We start from the raw sequence: 24,017 nt of genomic DNA, 5'->3' as shown, positions 1-24,017 counted from the left end.
GGTTCCCATTGGGCCCAGACTGACAGATAGGTCCCGGCTTAGGGATATCATCTTCAGCAAGGTCCAATGCTGGATGCTGTAGATGTTTCCAAAGGCCTCTGTGGGTGTGCAGTCAGTTCCTAGTCATGTAGGACAGCTCCATAACACACTGACAACATCTTGACACCCACTCACACTTACGTACACAGTGTAAGCACAGTCATACACACACTCAGGGTTTGACAGCCTAATGCCATAGGAGAACCTTTTGAAGTTGCACAAAGAAGTACTTTTTTTTTTCTCAATGTACTGTATAAACTGGTGCTATTGAAGAAGAGATTTCAATTTTACCCATTTCCTTAAGACTAATTTTTCCCCCAAAAATAGCTTGATGAGTTCAGTTTTCTTTTGTACACATTTAGTTGTTAGTTAGTTAGTTAGTTGTATTATTATGTCTTATGTTATATAGCTAGTGGGCTTAAACCTACTAGCCAAATGCTAAAGTCAAGCCAAACTGTCATTCAGCTAATTGTTTCATAATTTCTCCTACATCTAAATGTATATAAGAGTTTCATTAAAATGAAGGTCAAATATATAACTCTATGCTAGTGTTATTTTAGTATGATTGAAATACTTTGTTTTTATTAATATTTTGAACCTTTTTTTATTGTAGTAATTTTGTTGTTTTTGTCATTTTTGGTAACATGATGTACACAGTTATATATTTGTATTTTACATTTTATTTTTACTTACATTTTACAGTTGTTTTTTTTTCTTCAATTGCTTACACACAAAATCTTTACTTGTCACATAATTTCTGAAACCTGACACTCAAACACCAGAACCACACACCAAATCTGCAAAACCATATGCTAATTCTCGGCCTTTGACTCAGTTTTCAATTTCATAAAACACATTTTGCAAAACACAATACACAATTCTGTAGCATACAAAAATCTAACAGGAATTAATATTATGGCAAAGGTGTTTGCAAATGTTTGCTTTTGAGATGTGTTTGTGATATTTTGAATGCAATGCTTCATTTTGCAAGAGATGTGAGGCATTTTGCATTTTGTATTTGCAATTCTTGGATTTGTTGTAAAGTTTTGAAAATAAGAGGCAAAGTTTGAAAATGTGTGTAAGCAGTTGAAAAAAACTGTAATGTACATTTAAAGTTGTGATGAAACTGATGTAGTGTCAGATCTTTTCTTCTGTATCATGGTGTACATCTAAGAAGACTGAGTTTTCATTTTGATTTTGAGGTCAGAAAGATAAACACGCAAAGATGAATCATTCAAAATAAGATCAATAATATGCATTTAGAAAACTGATTTTTTGATTTCATGCTGACGTTAATGAATTTTTAATGAGTTTGTTAGCGACATGTAAATACAGCTAAAATATTACTGTAGTTTTGCCTTTTATAAGCAGTATTAGTATTAAAACATGGTTAGAAATAATATTTAGCATTAAGAGAAACAATCCATTTCAACACAGAAATGCCACAATAGTCAAGACCCTTGTGTGTCTTTGAAAAAAAATCCATAACATTAATGAAACAAATGTGTTAGCAGCTGCACTTTACGCTTTAAATATTATAGTAAACAAAGTGACTCACATTTAGACAGACATAGAGGTACAAACTATGAAGAAGCTTTATCACATAGTGACACTCCAACTGACTGCTGAGAAACCTTGTTCTGCACAACTGCATATATTTTCTGCCTTGATAAGCAGCTGTCATTAAATCTGGCAGGTGGCCCAGGCAAAATGAGGATAGATTTGTGCGGTGCGGCGTGTGCAAAATGAGTTTTCGGCTCGGAGAAAAAATACTGTCATTGTCATCAGCGACGGTATTAGAAGTGTCACTATCTGACTGCCTGCCACTTAGGCCTGTAGGTAGTCCGAGCACTTCCCGGCTCTCCTTCTACTGACAAATGTGGGAGACAATGGCAGTTCATCTTGTACGTGGCCTGATCTATGTGCTCGTGTAAAGGGAAAAGGATCAAATCCACATGGGGTACTTCGAGTAGGGTGAGATGGGCTTCAATTCAGGTCACATTTCTTGCTGAGATCACCCACTGAGCACCTCTAAATAATGTCATTTGGAGGGACCACACACTCACACACACACACACGTATATAGAGCTATAGAAAGACATTACTATTCTGTTGCACTATTCACCACACAATTTAGACAACAGTCCACGGAACTGATACAGAGATTCTGACCAGGAGCACTGCTGTCGTAGATTGAATTATCCTGAAATATATGGAGGACAGAAATGAATCTTATCTTTGAAGAAATCCAATATTCTGCTCTAAACATCTGCTCTTCTAGGATCCATAAGCGCTATGTCCTCCAATATCTTAATACAGAGAGACAATGATTTTTATATATTTTTTGATAAAGTAGCAGATGATATTTTTTTGTCCATAAAGCTGTACTAATTTCATTGTAACTTAATTGTCTAAATTCAAAAATTCATTACAGTTTTTCTCAGTTGCTTTGGTGCATTTCTCGAATCAGAAATGAAATTCTCAAAACTACGTGTTCAACCTCCACATCATCTCGTAACTTGTGCACACCATAAAAGCAGTTTCTCGTTATTTTGAACAAGTTGCGAATGATTTGGTACATTCATGCAATTGATTATGTACATTTATCTGCGGTTTCCTACATTATCAGTTGCTATTGTCATGTTGCTCCAAATAGTTCTCTGTGCAATAGTCTTACCCCTCAAAACATCTAGTCATTAGTTCATTGTATAAGTCAATAAAAGCAGAATGGTTGCTCTAGCTGTCATAAACTGTCAAGCATATTTTCTACACATTTCTATTAGAATTTTTGTAAATTGCCATGAATTGTGCAGGTGAATCTTGACTTTCTCTAATGAAAGGAATGTAGATCAACCAATGATAAACCAGTTTTCTGAAATGGCTGAAGTGTAACTGTGAATCCTATCCAGTCTCTTTCAATCAATATCCCACATACAGTAATGTGTAAATTTGTACTTTTGAAATGGATATATGGCATACATAAGAAGTGCAGCCTTCTGCATTTCAATACAGTAACTGTCATCCAAACTGTTGTCATAGTTTACATCAGGTAATACTAACAGAGTGCACTGTTATATTGACAACATGACTAAGCATTTTGACTATCTTGTTTGTAAACAATGACACAAGGACTTTTCATTCTGATGGCACTGACAAGTTCATTGACATAAATACTTACTTTTGAGAGATGAGCTAAAGATTTTGAGTAAGTTACTGGCTTTTGCAAGTAATCCAGTGTTGTGGGGCTATTTGTACGAATTGTTTTGAGAAAGGCACATACTTCTTTGCAAATATTAAGAATGATTCGAGAAATGCACCAAAGCGACTGAGAAAAACTGTAAAAAACAAAAATGTTTGCTGCAAGATTTCAATATGTACCAAGGATATTACACTTGCTTCAGTAGGGTGATACCAAGTATACTCAATGCAAACTGCTAATTTTATATGGGGTAAAAATGGGAAACAGTTTCTATATCAATAGCCTAGCAAATTGCAACAATGAAAAATTTCCTAAAAGAATGCATTGAAATCCAGATATTCTATACTGACGTATAAGTAAAGTGTACAGTTAGGAATGGAAAACATTCTAGGCATAAAGCTTTTTTTTTTTTAAAGTTTAACTTTTTTCAACTTGGAAAAAAAATGGAGAAAAAAAGAAAAAGAAAAGAAAAGAAACAGGTAGCATAAGGGGCCATTCACACCAAACGCGTTTTTGCAACAGAAAATGTTACTTGACAACTAGAACAACTGTGCAAAGTCAGAGGGACTTTATAATTGGCTATGGAGTTTGCTCTCATATTTGTAGAGTATTAATACAATAAACCAAACACAAAAGTTGAAATCAAACTGTGTTATTGTGTAGTAGGTTATTGTGCAGTTCAAATAGACCATACACTAGATCATAGTGTCCAACCACTGGTAAATGTGAAAATTATGATAACGTGACATAATATCAGATATTGCACGTGTGATACTTTCCCATATTCAAATCGCAATGCCGTTTACATTTCAAAAGCATGTGCAGCTGTTTTGAAAGCATTTCAACCCTGCAAAGTGAACAACAGTGGCTGTGTTGTTGTAAGAATCAGCCATGTCCAGATTAATTGCTCTAATTACCATAAAGTTGGTTGAGACAGTCATTGGAGAGGCACAATCAATAAATTCATTCATCACTGGAGGATAGGCTTTGATGCATGTTATATAAATTCATCAAAATCAAAAGGCACTCCAGCAGTAGAGGGAAAAGATTGAGTGGTTAATGGTGGGTGAGAAGTATAGGCTTTCCTTGCCTGTCAGAGATGCTCAGTCAATGGCTACTTGTCTTGTCCACACTTCTTTTGTTCTGTCTTACTTGTTTTGGATGGGAAGCTTTACAGTCAAGGTTTGCAGATCTTTACTGTCCTTTTAAGTCATTTCTCTAGCATCAGTCCATGTAATGTTAATGTATACCACTGTCAGAAAATGAACTTTTCCATTATGGTGAACTTATGAAAGGGTTAAAGTTGAGCTGGTTAGCAATTTCTTTCTTCTGACAGGCCATACATTACCATACATTAGAGATATTTTTTATTTATCACTGTTGGGTCATTATTGGATATATTTTTAGAGAATGTTGCATATTTAATTTATGCACGTTCATTTCCCCTATATGTCTTATCTTTGTCATATAACACTCAATTGAAGTTACTGTAAACTTCACACAGTTAAACAAGGGAAAAAATCATTACACAAAACATTATTTTTTTCTTCCTATACATTATAATATTTGATGCCTAAATTCACTGCATTTAGAATGATAATTTAGCTATTAGTTTTTTATTTTTAATTTATTACAAAATACAATATTACAAAAGACAAAAACAGCAGAAATAGTTATATGTAATCTAATTATATGTAATCAGTTGTGCCCTTTTTCATTTATGTTAAATGCACTAAAATGTAACTCATAATTTAAAATCAGTATCAGCTTCTTTTTTTTTTTAAATGTGACAATATGCATAACTTGGCCGATAATAGAATATATATAGATGATAAAAAAAACAGCCTCCACATTTTACATTTCAGCAAGTTTTTGCCCCCAGACCTTATTTATTTCGTATCAGTGAGAAAGAGCCTCTAATGTTGTTCAATCAGGTTGTGCTTGTTGTGGATCACTATATGTATCCTTCAGCAGAGCTTGTGGTCCTCTAGGAGATATCTGTGAACCCAATAAAACTGTAATTGTATGGGTCAGATATTGGCCTTTCCAATATCCAACAAATGTGACGGCAACCAAAACCAGCGGATATAGAGTGATCATGAGTCACTCTGGACCCAGTAAATACAATAAATCTGGTCAGGCGGAAAATAAATAGTGGCTGCCTGCTATTTCCAGCATACTTATCTTGTGATCGTAGTCTTTGTGCAAAGCATCCAGTCTGTGGACAGGTTTTCATTGACAAGCAAATACTCAAACTCCCACACAAAGGATGTTTTTCTGCCTTTTTAGAGGAGGTTGCAAAATATAAATGTCAACCCTGAAAAATAAAAGTAGGATATGTGAACATCACAGTATGACAGTTTGGTGTCACCTTGGCGCAATGACATGTGGAACAGCGAGATTAGGGCAGAGTTTAACTGCTTACTGCATGTCAGATTGTCTTTAATGTGACTAAACTAAGTTCAACGCCTGACCTAAAACACGCAGAATGCAGCAAAAGAAGCATAACAGGGTGAAATTGTTCCCACTAAACAACATCGTCTGTGCTACTTTACTGTCTGCGATTCACGTAAGAAAATAAAAAAAAGAAAAGAGCAGATTTACTTCACAAAGTCTAAAAACAAGCAAGCAAGAACGAAAGAGAAAGGCAGGCCAACAAACACCATTTAAGATGCTAAAGGCAACAAATGCATTCTTCAAGAAGAAAGCCTGAAACGTATCCTCACGCTCCCCCACTGTGATTGCTAAGATTTATGGTTTGCCACAAGCTTTTTACTGGCTTTGAGATATTTCATGTAATTGCTGGTACATCAGAATAGAAGAGAGCACTGGTGGTATTCCCCTGCTCTTTACAGCTCTGTTGAATTATATATTTGCTTGGATCAATAAAAACCACTAATATTAGCATTCACACATGTAGCAGTTGCTCTATAGTGGAGCTGGAAAATCAAGGTAATTTGCTTCCTCAGATCGCACAAAAGAAGAAAAGCAAGACAGACTAATTGGAAGTCATATCCGCACTGTGATGATGTTCATGATGATGAGTTTAAGCAGACATACATCATTTTCTCTGGAAATCTGAGCAGTCCATTCACTGCCATCACTGACTGTTATAAATGAGAGAAATGCGATTCAGTGTGACACAGCAATGGCAGGAGTTAAATATAGTGGAGACTGGGCTAGTTGTCATGAGGTTGTCATATAAGGGCTGCTTCTCAAAAGCTAGAAGTTTTGAAGTCAAAAGTCCATTTACCTAAATGTATGTTCTCTCCAGAAATGGTTTTGTAAGTATCAAAAATCTAGTTCAAATTATATACTATTATATTATGTTTTATATTATATCATATCATATCATATCATATCATATTATATCATATATCATATCATATCATATCATATCATATCATATCATATCATCCTTGTCTCATGGCAAAAACGTACCTGGGGCACTTTTTTGCGAGACGCGAAATACGTACCAATAAGTACATATCACTGCAGTTTCCAAAATAAATGAACACTAGAGGCAGTAAGGCACCGACACCTTTTATTCCTTTTCACACAAATTTACAGTTTCGATTAATAAAGCTTAATTTTGTAAATCTATCTATCTATCTTAATCTTTATATCCTATCTTTATATTTAATTTTGTTCAAAAAATCCAATCATTATATTTTTTACTGTAGTTAATATCAGTTTATATTATAAATTAACAAATAAAAATTTTACATTGTCATATTTTGAATGATAATACATAATTAATTATATACATTTAAAATTATTATTATTATTATTATTATTATTATTATAGTTTGATCAGTTTTAAAATGTCAAAAAGCATGCTTAGTATGCATTATTTGGTGGCAATCATACCTCCTCCTGCGATAGCTTCATTTATTTCATGTTATTCGTCTGGGGGTCATCATGCCACATTTTTTTCTTTTCTTTTGTCTTCTTTTCTCTTTTGATCTTAATTGTTTCAGTAAGTAGAAGAAACAGTTTGACAGCATTCGTTCAGCTGCAATAGCAGTGCAACAAAGCAGCGCAAATAAGTTATGTCTTTGACATCAAATGCTCAACTCAAAGACTTGCAAGCACATCGTAACCCCAAGGGCCCTGAAACAATACACGTACACATGCCATAAAATATTTTCCTTTTCTTCTTTTCTAAGAAGATCTCTCAGAGATATAAACACCATTTAATGAGTCAACATTTAACCACACACCTGTTCATTTCATAAGCCATCTGGACTCGTTTGCATTATTTCTAGCGTGTCTCTACAATCAAAACTGTGGCTCATGTATGAAAAACTACACATGCTAACAATATGTAAATACATAATATGCATATTTAGCTCATAAGCACCATGCACACAGTTTTGTTTTTCAGTCCTAAATCCTGTGTGCCAGAACTCCGCTTCTCTGCAATTATTTGTCAGAAAAACTGTAGACAAACAGTGAAAGTGAGGATTTTCTTGTATAAAGATGCCAGCTGACTGTGTAGATCCATCAGAGTGCTGTTCCTGGAAAGCTCTGGGGTCACTAAACTGCTTCCTCTCAAACATGTGATGTCACCCCTGCTGTCAGAACCCTAATATGGGCAGGAGACGTAAGCTTCTATACATTGTAGACCTGAATTCAGCCCTGAGCCCAAAAAGCACTGCAGGTAATGAAAAAACCTATAGGCAGCTAAAGGCTTAATCTCAAGGCATACTTAGAGTATAGAAAAAAACATACACCAGACATTTGGTGATATCTAATAAAGTTAAATTTTATATTTGTGCAACGTTATCTCTTTTAATATATGGCTGTGACTTTGAATCAATCTCCTCAGGTGACAAGTTATTTGAAAATAGCTGCTCTTCCCACTTTCATTTATCTCTCTGCGCGAGTAAAACTTCAAACAGTTACTTCAAATAAGTTGCAGACCACCTAATGCTTTTGTTTTTTTTTTAATCCTACTGACCTTGTGTGGAAGCCGAGAATAATATTTTATAATGGCATTCAGAGGCGTATTGAGAGCGGAGAGAGTTTATAACTCTCTGTGAGTGATGGAATACTGAGTGAGACCTGCTTTACTCATATACAGCAGACGAGAGGAGACTTTGTTTTCTTCAGAACCTATCTTCTTCTTTTTTTTTTTTTGAGCACCAATAATCGACAATAAGCTCTTATTCAACAAAAATGCAATCAGGAATATTGTACAAATAATGAACAAAATTGGGCCGGAATAACAAACATCATTATTTATTCATTGTTTTATTATTATTTATTAATTTATTCAACCATTTTTCAAAAAAGAAAAAAAAAATGTCAGTAAGAGGGTTCTTAACGTTCAACTAAACTAAATTTTGTCCATCTTTGGGATAAGATAAAATCAGTTTAAAACCCCGATTTGTGTGATGTTGTAAGTTACTATCGATAAAACTTAAATAAACATCAAAATGAACCATACCAAATAGACTTGTGCCGGTATTCGGTAATGCGATAGATCACGGTAATGAATATGCACGATATTGTTATCGTGGGCTCTTCTAAATACCGTGAATAATTATATATTACAAGTTATTCAGAATTATGAATGCATTTTAAGAATACTTTTCCCATCAACTGGTCAAAATGCACAACACCGCTGTATGCTGCGTGAAAGACGCGTGCACACTGATGTAAATAAGCGCGGACTAGAAGCACATGGCGGAACATGTGAGAGACGCTCTGAATGAAAGCACACTTTCACTCTCTGACAGCAGGTGGCGCTAAACTGCAGAAATAATAATAATAATAATTTATTTAAATGAATATTTAATAACACGTTGTTAAAATCGAAAGTTGCAACTGTGTTATTTAATGAGCTAACATGAACTAAGACTTAATAACTAATAATTAATAACTTCTGTAGCAAATGTAGCTATTGCTCATTGTGAATGTTAATGCATTAACTAAGGTTAACTAATATGGTCTTATTGTAAAGGGATACCTATTGGTCTTTATAGTTCTTTTGCACTTTAATCTGTGTAAAACTTTTAGATTTATACATTTTTCTGTATTGCTTTATTGCATTTAAATGTTCAGTTATTTTTGTTATAAGAAAAAAGTTATTAAACCTGTTATACTGTATTATGACAGCACTTTTTTTTTAAACTAAATTTCAATACCGTGATAACACAGTATACCGTGATAAAAGCATTAGCAATTAATCGCAACATGAAAATTTGATACCGGCATATCCCTAATACCAAATCTATGAAATTATAAAAATGATATAATTTACAATTACATATACTTTATTATAAGTTCGTACAATTTTATTTTCTTAAGCACCACCTTTCACTGACAATTGAATAAATAATAACAAATTAAATTAAATTAAATTGAGTGTGAAATGCTTTAAAATGTGTGAGGCCCAATGCAGTACCCTATTTGTATGCTGTTTCTGTTTTCGTTCAAGCAAAGTGTAATAGCATATGCTGTACATTAAGCTATCAGTAGGGGTTAGCTAATTTGGGTCCAAATGATGGCTTGTAGCTATTAAATAAACTTATATTTACACTCGTCAAACTTACTATTAAAGTAAAATATTTGTTTGTTAATTTTGCTTACAATAATTTGGGTAGCAGGGTTGAATGGTTGGAATTTATGAATGCAGAAACACAGTACAGTTTGTGTAAGAACTGAAAAAATTTAAAATGAGATTATTTACTTGTCTTCCAGCCGTGCTGTAGGAAAGCTCCAAATAATGTTATTTCTTATTACCAAATTCATAGCGGATGCCAGTATAGCTAGATCCCTGCTGAGCCTCAATAATTTACAGCTAAACAGAACCATGCAAACTACAGTACCAACAAACTTATCCTCCAGCCTAGAGAGAAAAAATGCCACTTAACTTTACTTTCTAAACTCACAAGCGTTCATATCATCTCGAGGAAGTCACACATTGTAATTTCTCTCGCTTTAATGATGCAGGCAGTGGCTTGTATGACAGCACAGTCCATTCGGTTTTGATGCATATGCTGCAGCCACCCACCGATGCCTGTTTTAGGTTTTAAGGGTTTCATTCATCCTGCTGGCCCATTTAAGTTCAGACCAGGCCTCAGTGCACCTCAAACTCATAATGACATGGTGGCCTGATATGCTACATGGTAATGGCCTATTAAGAAAAACAAGCAGCACTATAATTTCTGCTAACATAGAAGCATGGGGTGATTAAAATGAACATAATTTTACTTAAACCAAGAAAACCCAGGCTGCAATATGATTATGTATGCTTTTAGAAATCTGTGTCACTTTTGATAGCATGGCACATAAGTCTTTTTAAAACCAACTATAAAAAATGCTTATATGTTTAGTGGAATGGTGTACTATACCATAGAACCCACAGTAAACATGTTTTCTTTCTTCCAGTCTTTTTCTTTTTTTCCTGTCTTGTGAGTGTACTTTGCAACTACGGACATAATTATAAATTTACGATATGTCGCGCCACAACGCCCGCTGTCAATATTTTACAACTTACGAGCGAGCATTTCAAGTGTTTTATGCTCCTCTCCAGACTTTGATAGGCAAAAATTACTGTCTTAGTAGGGATTGATCTCCTTTATGAGTTTTTGGAGGCTGAGACCTCAACAACACAGCTTGGCCTTGCTGAAAGCACCCACTGGAGTACCATAAGCAGCGATCGCAGTGCACAGAATCAAGACAAAGAGGCTAAAGGCCCTATATTTATGGCTCAGGGTTCCAGCAACAGCGAAAGAGAGCAAGGAGTATATTTCAGTGACTGCTTTGGAGCTCTGATGACAGCAGGAATGGAGGAAACTGTATTTTATCAGAGACAAGCTCCTGCAACGGTTCATTCTTATTCTAAAAGATACAGACTCTTTCAACAGGTTACCATCTATGCATTAAGATGGCATTCCAGGCCTGGCGTTTCTTGTTTAGCATTTAAAGAAAGATGTTGCACTTGAAATCCTTTCCTTTTTCTTTGTAGCATGAAAACATTTTTTTCTTTGGGGTTTTTATGTTGAATACACCCAATGGCAAACCTTTATCCAAATATAGTGTTCTTTTTTTCATAGTTTGAGTCATAGCTTGATCTTTTGAGGCAAATTACATATTTTAGTCAAGTGTAGTCTGACAAAAATTGCATGCAATTGTAGTAAAGTATAACATTATACAGAAAGTGCTAAATTAAACCAAACACAAATTTACAAGGGAAAAGTATTATGAAAACCTGAGCTCCTGAAATAACAATAATAATAATAATTATTATTATTATTAAATGTTGTTTTAATTTTACTTATTGCATTTTAATATTTTGAAGTTTTTTCTCTTCATATATTTGTAAACCTATGTTTGAATTTAAATAGTGACAGAATTTTCATTTTTGGGTGATTATTTGACATACTTATGCCCCATTTTTATGTTTTTGTTCACTGTTGACAATCTATGTTCGTTAACAAAGATTCCTGTCTGCAGTTTTGCATTTTAGCTGGGTGGGGTTTGCATTTAACTGGTTTGAAAGGAAAAATTGTTCAGTAATTTTGTTGACGAGATTAGCATTGTATATTTACCAAACACAAACTTTTGTTTCAACTTTTATTTTAGGAAGCTATGGGGAAAAATTTTATTTTTGTTTTCTTTGCTCACAAAAAGTATTCTTGTAGCTTCATAAAATTAAGGCTGAACCACTGATGTCACATGGACTATTTTAAAGGGGTCATATGATGCGATTTCCAACATATTCTGTTACACCAAATACACAAAATAATGATCTTTAAAAAAGCATCATATGACCCCTTTAACAATATCCTTACTACCTTTCTGGGCCTTGAACGTGATAGTTCCCTTGCTGTCTATATTTTGGATTTTATCCAAAATATCTTAATGTGTGTTCCAAAGATGAATAAAGGTCTTATGGGTTTGGAACGACATGAGGATGAGTAATTAATGACAGAATTTTCCTTTTTGGGTGATTAATTGTCATCCCGATGCCCCATTTTTATGTTCTTCTTCCTTGTTGACAAACTATGTTCGTTAACGAAGATTTTTGTCATTAATTTAGCATTTCACCTGGGCAGGGTTTGCATTTAACTGGTTTGAAAGGAAAAATTGTGCAGTAATTTTGTTGCAGAGTTTAGCATTGTATATTTATAAAACACAAACTTTTGTTTGTCAGTAATAAAGAAGGATGATTAAAAGGCTTGGGCCGATGCCTGGAAATATAACAACACACAATACGTATGTGGTTGTCATTGAAGATGTGTTAAGTCGGTGAGTCCATGAAAATCTGTCATTGTCTCATTGCCAGGTTTATTTCACTACCTCAGTTCCTTCTACAGACTTGAAACGGTGTCTTGTTCATGTCACAAATGTCTTCTTGCACAATTACAGGGAAAACTCAATTCTGTATTAATGTTCAGGGAAAAAATGTGCCCGGTTGACTGATTAACAGAGCGAATATCCTTCATTTCGTTCTAACACTGCAAGAAATGTCTAATCAGGACCCTGTCACCAGTCAGCATCTCCAGACGAGCCGTAATTCAGCCACCCTGTCGCTACCTGTGCTTTGATAAATCTGTGAATTATGCCCTGTCCTCTGGGAGCCACCAAATTTTCACCGGCTTTAAAATCATATTCCACTTAGAGATATAAAAGACGTATAGTGGCCAGGCGGCACTGTGTTCTGCAGGGTGTCCGGTAAAGATAACACGACCACTTCCTCCCATGAAGAGGGAAAAGTGCTCATTAGAATATATTATACTGGTGTACTGCTTTCTCTGTGAAAAAAAAAAAATCACAACAATAATAAGCTGAAGGGCAGAAGGTACATCCTTGATCTTTTTTTATCTTCTCTGTCCTGATTAACAATTTAATTACATTTTAAACAGTTTGTATATTTCAAAACACTGTAAACTAGTAGAAAAAAAAAACTCCGCACAACTTGTATTTTACTTTTCATTAAATAGAACTTCTGTGGAGTTTGTGGCTGATAGTTGTTTCTTGCTATTTAGATGCAAAACAGTTCATTATAGGTGTAATGAATGTGTGAGCCCATTTGCATCTGATGAAAAAAATATAAGGCCGTGTTACAATAGATAATTTCAGCAACATTGCCTGCATCTGCTTTCAGCCTGATATCAAAAGTTAAAGTTCTTCAATGCATCTACTTGTGAATAGTTTGCATCGCACTGATGGTTTGCTTATAATTACAAAACTAAATCAGGCCGTACCTGCAGGGAAGCTTGGCTCGGTTAGACAGCTGCCTAATGCACAAAAAAAAGGCAGATCACTGCAGCTTTATGCACAAAATGAACACATTTAGCTGAAGTCTAAGAGGCACTTTGAAACAGAATATCTGATAGAAAGGAGAACACAAATAATTTCATGGGGTTTGTGTATTGTAACTAGAGAAAAAGTGTTTTCTTTTCAAGTAATCATATAGCTGTCTAAGAAAAAACTTTGTTGGGGATCTGCTAGTTCATTTCACTTTTTGCCAAATGGGGCAATCTGTCACAATGAAACATGCAATTAAACCTCAGAATAAGCTACATTTAAAACATAAAACTATTATGAATTGCAAAACAATGCATAAAACAGCATGCAAGCATGAAAAGATGTGCCATGGAAAAATATAATTCCATCATCAGTTCATTTGTTTGTTTTTTGGTCTTTCATTTGTGCATTTATTAATTTGCTTGTTTGTTTATTATACGAACTCTAGCATAGTGCGAAAGGAAGTCTTTCTCATCTTGACTGGATAGTCAGTCTCAGTGATGATACTCCGTGATAGTTTTGTAGTTGAGAGTCTATAGTTGTAACGGAGCTGACGAGACGTGAGACGTGTGGATCCATCTGCAGGCTTTATTAAAGAGACGTGGTAAACAGGCAGGGTCAAACAATGGCAAACAGGTATATGGCGGGCAAAACACAAGAATAGTCCCAGGGCTAGCGTAGGTCACCGATCGGCAGACAGAATCACAGGGGCGAGACGAGAGGGAAAAATCCAGGAATACAGGCAAAGATCAGAAACCGCGGAAACAGGCAAGGCAAGGCAAAACAAGGAAAACACAGAGACTCGGAATGGGACTCGGAAAGGGGTACGGGCTAAACAATACTCAGCAGAGAAAGGTGGTTAGAGTGGGTGTTATATAGTGAGTGAGGTGATTAGAAACAGCTGTGTGCAATGAGTGCAATCAGTGCAGTGTGCAAATCGTGCAAAGAATGATGGGATATGTAGTCCGGGGTGCTATGCAACAGTTTGTGTTGTGCGAGAGTCAATGTAATGGAAAGGGTGACCTCTGGTGGTGAATAAACGGAAGTCCATGGACCGAATTCGTGACAATAGTTACATCAGCAGACATTATTGATTCCTTTTCCTCCAGCTGTCTTTGTAGTTTTCAAAGTCCATACCATGTGGAGAAGCAACACAGGATGCAATATAAGAAATAACTGTATGGCACAGTGTAAATGTCAAAAGTGTTCTCCTCTTTTACAATGTCTGTTGGTTCATGGTAAAAGTGAACTCACCATGTACATAGAACTAACTTTCCCAAATAAGAGTTGAATAGAAAAATTAACATGAACAAAGAAGGTCACAAAATGTAACTAATTTAGCTATTTGATTAGTAACCTAAATATTTCTTATATTCATTTGATATTTCAAACATCATAACATTTATTTGATTAAAAAAAAATCCAAAAAGTTAATTCTTTGGCTTAAATTTGACTTGAATCTAATATTTTCAACATAGTCTCTGACTTTTGGACCGCACTGTATAATGAACATGAATGCCATTATGTTCTTAAACGTGCATAGACGGCAGTAATTTCCCATCTCTCCTTGTTCATATAAATTTGATGTACTAATGTACAAAATGAGAATGTGTTTTGAGGAAAATAACCTCATCATTCCATATGACATTTTTAGGAAGGGCTAAATAGTCCATAAATTTGAACATAAAGTCATAAATGCCAGAATAAGGCAGAAAAGGGGAGAAAAGTTCAAATTGTAAATGTGCTGTGAATAATGAGATCTCCAGCTGAATGTGGGCAAGAAGGAGATAAAAAGATGAGGGAAAGAAGGAGAGAAATTCGACTGTAAACAGTGGAAGGCAAAAGAAGGAAGGTAGAGTGAGAAAGAGAGAGAGGGAGTGAGAAAATCTCATAAAAGCACTGCTGCATATGGCTACATTTATGCCGGTATACTGTATGTGGGAAAGGGACGGCAGGTTATGATCGGATACAGAATGAACTGCTATGGTTTCATTGGGTTACATTAGCATACCACAACCCTGATCTCAGCCCCTCTAGGTTTATGTTTGGAATATGCATGTATATATTAAATGCTTGCTTTTTTTGTCACGTAATGAAAGCAAATGTGCGGCAGATCTGATTCATGGAGTGATAAAGCATCTGTTCAGATGTAAGAATCATCTGAATACAATTACTATAAAATGAAATGTTATTGAGTCCTCATTCAGTCAAGGATTTCATGGCTTTTTGAAGCATTATGAGAGCCACAGAAATATTTTCTGATATTACATAAGATAAAACACCAAACTGAATACCTGAAGTCATTTGGTTATATATAATGCAAATTCATATTTTTTTAAAGGAAGTGTAGTTATTAGTCTCTTATTGGCCTGTTTAAACAAGCCCTCTATAAAGCAAACAAAACAAGCCCTGCAGATTAATAAAATAACAAGTTTTACTTCAAATGTGGCTTCTTATTAAAGAATGAGGCAGAAATTCTATTATTTAATAGTATTCTATACAGTGACAAGGGCTATTTCGATTAGTATTGCATTATAAATATATAGTTCAGTCATGAAACTCTAGGTGGCACATTCTGACGGGGGGTTATTTTATATGCTATTTGTGCAGCAGCAGTATGTCTTAAATACTCATGGCACCGTGGTGAGATGGCTTGAGGGACACAGATAAACCATATACTGTTGCATTCGTGTGCTGATTCTCTTCACGTTTCATCTGTCAAACATTCCCATCCGCACGGCATTCAGCCACAGCGACAGTTGGATGCTTTTGAACATATAAGGGATTTCCTGGAAAGTCATTTGTTTTATTATTCCTATTAGTCTCGATTTTGGACTTTCTGTATGAGGACACCCTCCGTCATCGAGTATGAATAAAACATAAGTTACATGTGAGAGTTTAGCGCTGCGTGCTTTTTCATTTTTATATCACATATCACGACACCCCTAATTAACACGATAACATTATATAAAATTTTTTGGACCCACTTTATATTAAGTGGCCTTAACAACTATGTACTTACATTTAAATTAATAATTTGGTACAATCCACTTATTGTGTACATACATGTTTTACATTGTACTTATATTTTAAAAATACCTTAATGTAATTACATCTGTAATTAATTTCTGTAATTACATTTATAATTACAGTTGACCCATCCCTTACACCTTAACCCACCCTTAAACCTACCCATACCAACAAACCTGTCCCTAACCTTACCTGTTTCCCACCTCAATAGCAGCAAAAGTGTTTTGCAATACAGTATGAACACAATAAGTACATTGTACTTAATTTTTGATGTAAGTACATAGTAGTTAAGGCCACTTAATATAAAGTGGGGCCCATTTTTTAAATACCACGATTATCGCCAATACCGGTATATTGTGACACCTCAATTAAGAGATTAAAATATTAGTTGTACTGATCTATTAACAGATTAAAATATTAGTCACTATTGTTCTATTAAGAGATTAAAATATTAGTCATTATTGTTCTATTAAGAGATTAAAATATTAGTCACGTCACGTCACATCACTTCGATTCAATTCAATTCAGTTCAATTCAATACTTGCTTAACTGGCATGACAATTGTTACAATTTATTGCCAAAGCATAGTATTTACATTGAATCTAGAGATATGTACAGATATGTATTTAATAATAAAAAATAATAAATGCATGTATATCATTTTTTTTTTTTGAGCAAATCAACATTTTAGAATTCTATATACAATTTAACATTTAGAGTGGTGTGTGTGCATGTGTGTGTCTGTTGACGCATCACTGATTTGTTGACTCCTCCCTCTTTTTGTGACAGGCGTGTATCTTGCTGCTATTAAGATACAATCTCTTTTTTCACCTTAAATATTAATAATAAATATTAAGTTGTGTTTTATTGTTTAACATTTTGAAGTCAGGGTAAAGTGTTTCAAATTTTGGATAAAATTTCTTTCAAATTTTTTTTCAGTTACGGCAGCTGGTGAGGAAGTGTTGCTCTGTCTCCACTTCTCCATGGTTACAGTATGGGCAGATGTGGCTCTCTTTGGGCAGCCAGTTCTGCTGATATCTGCCTGTCTCTAAAGTCAGAGTATGACTGCTCAGTCTGTACCTTGTCATTTGTCTTCTTAATTCACAGTCTTTCACGGTACTCAGATATTATATTATTGTAGTTGCTATTGCAATATTAAGAGTAGGGCTGTCAAGATATCAGATTTTTCACTACACTATTATCATGGCCAAAACAATGATATATTGCGATATCTACAGAAATCTAGAAAAAGATATGAAAATATTATAATAAATAATAATAATTAAAAGAACACATTTTATGCCCTCAGCAACGAGTATGACTTTCATTTAGAAATCTCATGGTTATATCACAACAGCTCTAATTAACAATTACGAAATTTCCTCTTTTTTTTTTTTAATATCACGATTATAGTCAATACAGGTATATTGCAACACCCCTATTCTCTCTCTCTCTCCCTCTGTATGTGTATATATATATATAAAAAAAGTCTCAAAATATAAAGTCAAAATCGTGAGATGTAAACTCATGAATATTTTGAGAAAGTCGCAATTAACTTTTATTTTTTATTTTTTACTCCATGATGGAAAAAAATCCCAGTGAATAACTAAAAAGCATATGCCATATATTTATGTACATTTTTTAAATGAATGTGTTCAGTGGAAATGCTTTCATTATATAGGTTCAACATGCACTCATTTGTCATTATTAGTTTTATGTAGCCAACATCACATTAGCAAACAACATGATTATGCACTTCCAGACCTCCCTGATAATTGTAATACAATTATGTTGTGACTGGTCACTGTAGGCTTTTCTTCTGCTGTCAGAATCAAACAGAGACACATGCTTAGACAAAATGACAGGGGAAGAAAAGAAAGAGGGAGTCTGAGCTAAAACTGAGCTTAACTGACAGTCTGAGCCAATGCTCAGTGATTTAGTCTTGTGTGTGGGAGGCTCAGCGCTCATGGGATCATTGCACATTGTAATGCCCTGTGACACCAATGGAACTCTTTCTCCAAGGCCTTACAATTGGTGCTTGTCTCCTCAGTGTTGCGCAAATGTCTTAATTTCTCTCAGTTTCTGAGGGATGCTAATGTCTTTTTAAGTGGCCCGAATGCATTTCTATCTGTATTTGATAATTCCCCTAATGTGACGCTGTTTCTAGCTTGTACAACATTTTGCAATGGAAGGTGTTGGGAAATTCTTTTAAGAGTTTTTCAACTAAACTGTCTGTGCTGAAGACAAATTGGCTTGTCCTTATTTCAAGTAGTGATCAATCAGCAGTGCACAATGATTGCTAAAGTTTTAATAAAACCTCACTTTGTTGCTCCTATATAGTTACAGTAGGTGACTTGTACTCATGTCATGTGATTAACGTTATTGCCTCTGCTGTTTTTTTTTTCCTATAACACCCACACTGAGTCGCTCAATAACTCACGCATTCATATTATGAACCATCTCATGTTCTCTCATCTCACTAGATTTGAAGTTCATAACAGCTCAATATAATTCATTCACCTTCTCCAAGGTTTCACAGTAATAATAACCATAATAACTTTTCTCACTCTCCTTCTGTTTTTCAGATGAGTTCAAGGCCTTTCTCAAGAAATTGCCAACAGATCATTTTTTAAACACCTCTGCTGTCTTAAAGTTCTGGACATCAGATCTGGTCCTGCAGAGACGTTATGGTCTGCTGGAGGCGAGCACTAAAGTGGTGCTGGGAAAAGCCATCAAGATAGTGCGCAAACTCTTCGCTCTCAGCAAGCGCTGTCCTACACAGCCAAAGATCAGCCTGCCTAGAGAAAGGTACGAGGCCATATGATCTTTTTTTTTCTTTCATTGCAACACATTTAAGGTAGTATGTACAATGTGAGTTTCAATTAAATGTATAGTTAATCCAAAACCCGAAACTACATCATTTACTTTTTACTTTTTTTGATTATGAAAACAAAAAGTTGCCAGATATCTGAAAAGACAGATGAGAAATGAGGCTGGAGGATTTTAAAGATTTAAAATTTAGGCTGCATTTAAACTGTAGGTCTTGATGCCCAATTCCAATTTGTTGACTATATCCCCTTTTTATTTTTTGACAACCAGTTTACATCTCCTTTTAAAAGTGACCCATATCCAATATCTGCATTTACACAACTTAAGTTAGACATACTGACCCAGAAAAGTGTTCACCTGAGTTGACGTCATTTGCCGCCATCACTTTTTCCAATTTGTCCGCTTGCATGGCAGACACAAATGCATGTATCGGAATCCTTGTGGGGTTTTTTTCCTGCTTACATGGTCATGGGTCATATCCGATCTGTGCCCCATCTGAGAAAAAAATCGGAATAGGGTCACTTGAACCATGTAATGTAAATGCGGCCTTGGACTTGTGGTTCCCATATAGAGTGAAAGTTTCTGAAGAGTGGTCAGTGTGTGCACACTATAATCAAGAGCTCCAAGCAAGTGACAGGTTGTAGTTAGCATCCTTCAGTTTGAAGACTTTCACTAGTCAAAAGAATTTTCGTGAAATTCTTAAGTGATGTCGTCAGTGCACTGAAAATAAAGATTAAAAACAGGGTGACTTTTCTTAAAAGAAAACAACTTGTGCATTCATAGTTTTATAGTCACAAATTCTAGGGTTAATTTCATTGCAAACAATCAGCTATGTAACGAAGATGCCCTCAAAAGAAAGTCACTAATGTCTGGCCAAGTCTAAGATCTGAACAGAAATAATTCCAGAAATGCAATTCTTACTAAAAGTAATTCCAGAAATGCAGTTCTTCGTGTTCTATTCAGTTTGTTTGAATGATAATAAAGCAAAAATATTTTAACTGATGACTGATTTCAGAGGAGTTTTTCATCAAAATAGAAGATTCACATAAGAGATAACCAGTACTAAATCATTGAACCAAGTTGAACCAAGATGCATCTGTCTGAGTCAACATTAATGTGTAAGAACTGCTTAGTGGTTTATTTAACTGCCTGAATGGCATCTTGACATCAAAGGCTCTCATGAACAAGAAGTACATGTTACATTAGTGGATTTATAAGATTATTAATAAACTCAAGAGTCCAGGACAAAAGGATGCCTGATGAAATGAAATCTCACAGGGAGGCAGCCAACAGAAAGGGCATGTGATGCAAGACATTTTATTTATGTATGCATGGCATTACGTATGCGTCAACAGTTGTGAAGTGAGTAGGAAGATAATGGAGAGCCCATGGAGTTGGAGCATTTATTTAAGTGACTTGTCTGTCGCTAAATTGGATGAAAGAGAATAAAAAGAATGCACCGTCTCCTCACACGCATCCCCAAAGGCTTTTAAGACTCACTTCCTCTACTGGTTAAGAACAATTTGCATTTGTCAAAGAACGGGCCATCAGCACTCGATTAATATTCGTATCAATCAGCAAGAGGAAAGGAATGCCTCATTTACCACAAAGAAAATAAGGCCGATGTCAAGTCTTCACTGAACAATTTTAACATGTTAGTGAACAATTTTTCTTGTCAGCGAAGCCCAGATTTCTTTCGATTTCATCTTTATTTAGTAAAGCCAAGCCTGTCATTTTTTCAGGAACTAATCTTGTCCGTAATTATCACCTTCTTCCTTGCAGGACTCTGGGTTTTTGGCTCAACAAAGCCCAGTCTCTGTTGTACTGCAGCGAGCATGGTGTGTACGGCACCTTCTCTGAGGAAATGCAGGGCTGCATCTGCGCCGCTGAGCAACGCACTGTCTGCCAGGGCAACGTGCCATGTAAGGTGGGTGAGGGGACCCTCTGCTCGTCCTGCGCCCCAGACAACATCACCCGCTGTGGCACATGCCTCCCAGGCAGCATCCTCTATATGGGATTCTGTCGTCCCAACATTGCCAACTCTTTGGACCACTACGTCAACTTTGACTTTGACATGCCGGACGCAGAAATGCGCTACCTCCTCCAAAGGCTCGACAGCCGCATGGAGGTCCACGCCATCTACATCAGCAACGATGTGCGTCTGGGCAGCTGGTTCAATCCGGCGTGGAGAAAGCGCATGCTGCTCACCCTCAAGAGCAACAAGAACAAGTCCAACCTCATCCACATGCTGATGGGGATCTCTTTCCAGATCTGTTCCACCAAGAACAGCACGCTGGAACCCGTGCCTGCTATCTATGTCAACCCCTTCGGGGGCAGCCACTCCGAGAGCTGGTTTATGCCCATCAACCAGCAGGAATTCCCAGACTGGGAAAGAACTAAATTGGACGCCTCACTCCAGTGCTATAACTGGACCCTCGCTCTTGGCAGTAAGTGGAAGTCCTTCTTCGAAACTGTGCACATTTACCTGCGCAGTCGCATAATCACAGACGATCCCACCGCCAACGAGACGCTTTTTTATGAGCCACTGGACCTGGATGACCACTCGGCCAACCTGGGCTACATGAAAATCAATAGCATGAAGGTCTTTGGCTACAGCATGCACTTTGATCCAGAGGGAATCAAGGACCTGATCCTGCAGTTGGACTACCCGTACACACAGGGTTCGCAGGATGCGGCCTTCCTGATGCTTCTGGAGATGAGGGACCGCATTAACCGGCTCTCTCCGCCAGGAGCCCAGCCGCTGGACCTCTTCTGCTGCCTGCTGAGGCACAGGCTCAAGCTTTCGTCCAGCGAGGTGGTACGCATACGGGAAGCGCTCCAGAGTTTCAACGCCAAGCTCCCCAACTCCACCGAGCCAGAACTCAGCCAGCTGTGCAGCTAGCTCAAATGAGGCTCTGTTGCTCATTTTTGCCTGCCTGTGAGAATATATTTGTAAATGTGATCAGAGAGAAAGGGAAAAGAAATATATTGTCAGTGTGCGTGTAAATGTTTGTGGATGAGATTGTCTTTGAATCCTCTTCCTTTGGGCAGCAATTGTAAGAAGCAGAATTTTTGATTGTGACTGATACAGGAGCGTACCTTAGAAGCCGTATGTTCCCAGAATATTCCCTTGCTGGGAAAACCTTGTTGGATCTAGCCTACAGTCAAACTACTTAGTGTCTTTGAGTAAGGGTTCCTTTTGAGACGATGGAGATTTTAACTAAGTGGACTGCCTCTTCATGATTCATGAAAAAGAAAATTTTAAGTGAGAATATATAGCTACGATTTCTTAGCACATATGTGCTGAAGTTGTAGTTATTCTTGGTGATGTCATTGTTCAAGACGAATCCGGAGAATCGATCTATTCCGATGTTAAGTGTCAGAGCACAGTGGTCCAATGGTTATAACAATCAGCAAAGAATCAAATGTGCTTTTCTATTTTATCTGGAGTCGCAAATCCTGTATTGTGAGATCTGTATATCTGTATTTAATGTGGGACTGAATTGCCAGAATGTTGAATAGAAATTCCTTTGTATTCCAGAGATATTGCTAAACCAAAAGGTAAACATGAAAGCAAATTGAATGGCAAAATTTCTTTACTGTTTTTTTTTTTATGTTCACTGAAATCTCTTTTGAGAAGGCAACCTTGGGTTATGAGTCCGACTCTCTAACCATTAGGCCACAACTTCCCCTAAGGTTAAGGTTGCAGTACATACTTACAATATTGTTTTGAACAGGTTTGTGGGCTGCTTTGTAAATACTGCTCATCTCATTCAAGACGTGAAAAGCTTCACAGTGCTTCTTGGATATATACAGATAAACACCCATATTTGTACTTTTTTGAAAGTGCAAAGACCAAAAAAAAAACAACAACATACACTTCAACACAAAACAATTGCCTTACGAAGTGAAGTCTCTGTTCTGATATCAAAGCACACCTGGCTGTATGTCTCTCTCTTTAAGAAAAAAAAAATTTTTTTTTTTCTCTTTCTTTTTTTTCCTCAATACTAAATTCTAATTTCAATTAGAGTGACCTCTAATCTGTAAATGTCAGGTTTTTTTTATTTAATTATTATATGAGGAGTGCATTACATGTTATCTATGTGCAAATACAGAGCAAACTATTTGCATCACCTGGTTCAATAGCTTTGTTTTCCACAACATTTCCCTGCTTTTCTATTAAACATATGATGATGTGAAGACGCATAACTGTAATACATGAATTAATTTAGTATCTCTACATCTAGAGGCAATTATTTCCATTCAGCATTTAATAACCATACATGTACTGCTTAAGTGTTCTTGATTAAGTTACTTGGGTTGTAGCATTTGTCAGCACAAACAACCACAGAATTACAGCCTTTGACAACACAGAGCATTTATTACTGTTTTTATATAAAACTGGAATGTGTGGAAATGTCTGTGAAAATTGCGTATATGCATCAACATAAAAAAAGATCAGTTTTCTGTCAAGATAAGATGGATCGCTCAATATATGGGGAGCAACTTTTACAGCGCTACATAAAAAAAACAAAAACTGAATAAAAAAAGTGCAATTTATGCGGTTGTCATGGAGAGCTGTAGGACCTTCACATTGTCTGTCACGATATATCTGTGACTCAACTGAGAAGGGGGAAAAACATTCTCGCTAAATTCA

General features: G+C 36.0%; 1 protein-coding gene across 1 annotated transcript in view; it reads left to right on the top strand.

Moving 5' to 3' along the window:
• LOC107658350 (BMP/retinoic acid-inducible neural-specific protein 3-like) overlaps positions 1–23,001 on the top strand; it is a 93,533-nt gene extending 70,532 nt beyond the window's left edge. The window contains exons 7-8 of the mRNA XM_016446852.1: positions 19,117–19,339; positions 21,143–23,001. Coding sequence (XP_016302338.1) covers positions 19,117–19,339; positions 21,143–22,262 — 1,343 coding nt within the window. The 3' untranslated portion in view covers positions 22,263–23,001. The remainder of the gene's footprint in view (positions 1–19,116; positions 19,340–21,142) is intronic.
• The last annotated feature ends 1,016 nt before the right edge of the window (positions 23,002–24,017 follow it).

This window comes from Sinocyclocheilus anshuiensis, unplaced genomic scaffold (genome assembly GCF_001515605.1).
Source record: "Sinocyclocheilus anshuiensis isolate Anshui unplaced genomic scaffold, SAMN03320099.WGS_v1.1 scaffold375, whole genome shotgun sequence".
Lineage (NCBI taxonomy): Eukaryota > Metazoa > Chordata > Actinopteri > Cypriniformes > Cyprinidae > Sinocyclocheilus > Sinocyclocheilus anshuiensis.
This window is presented reverse-complemented; position numbering and strand designations above follow the sequence as displayed.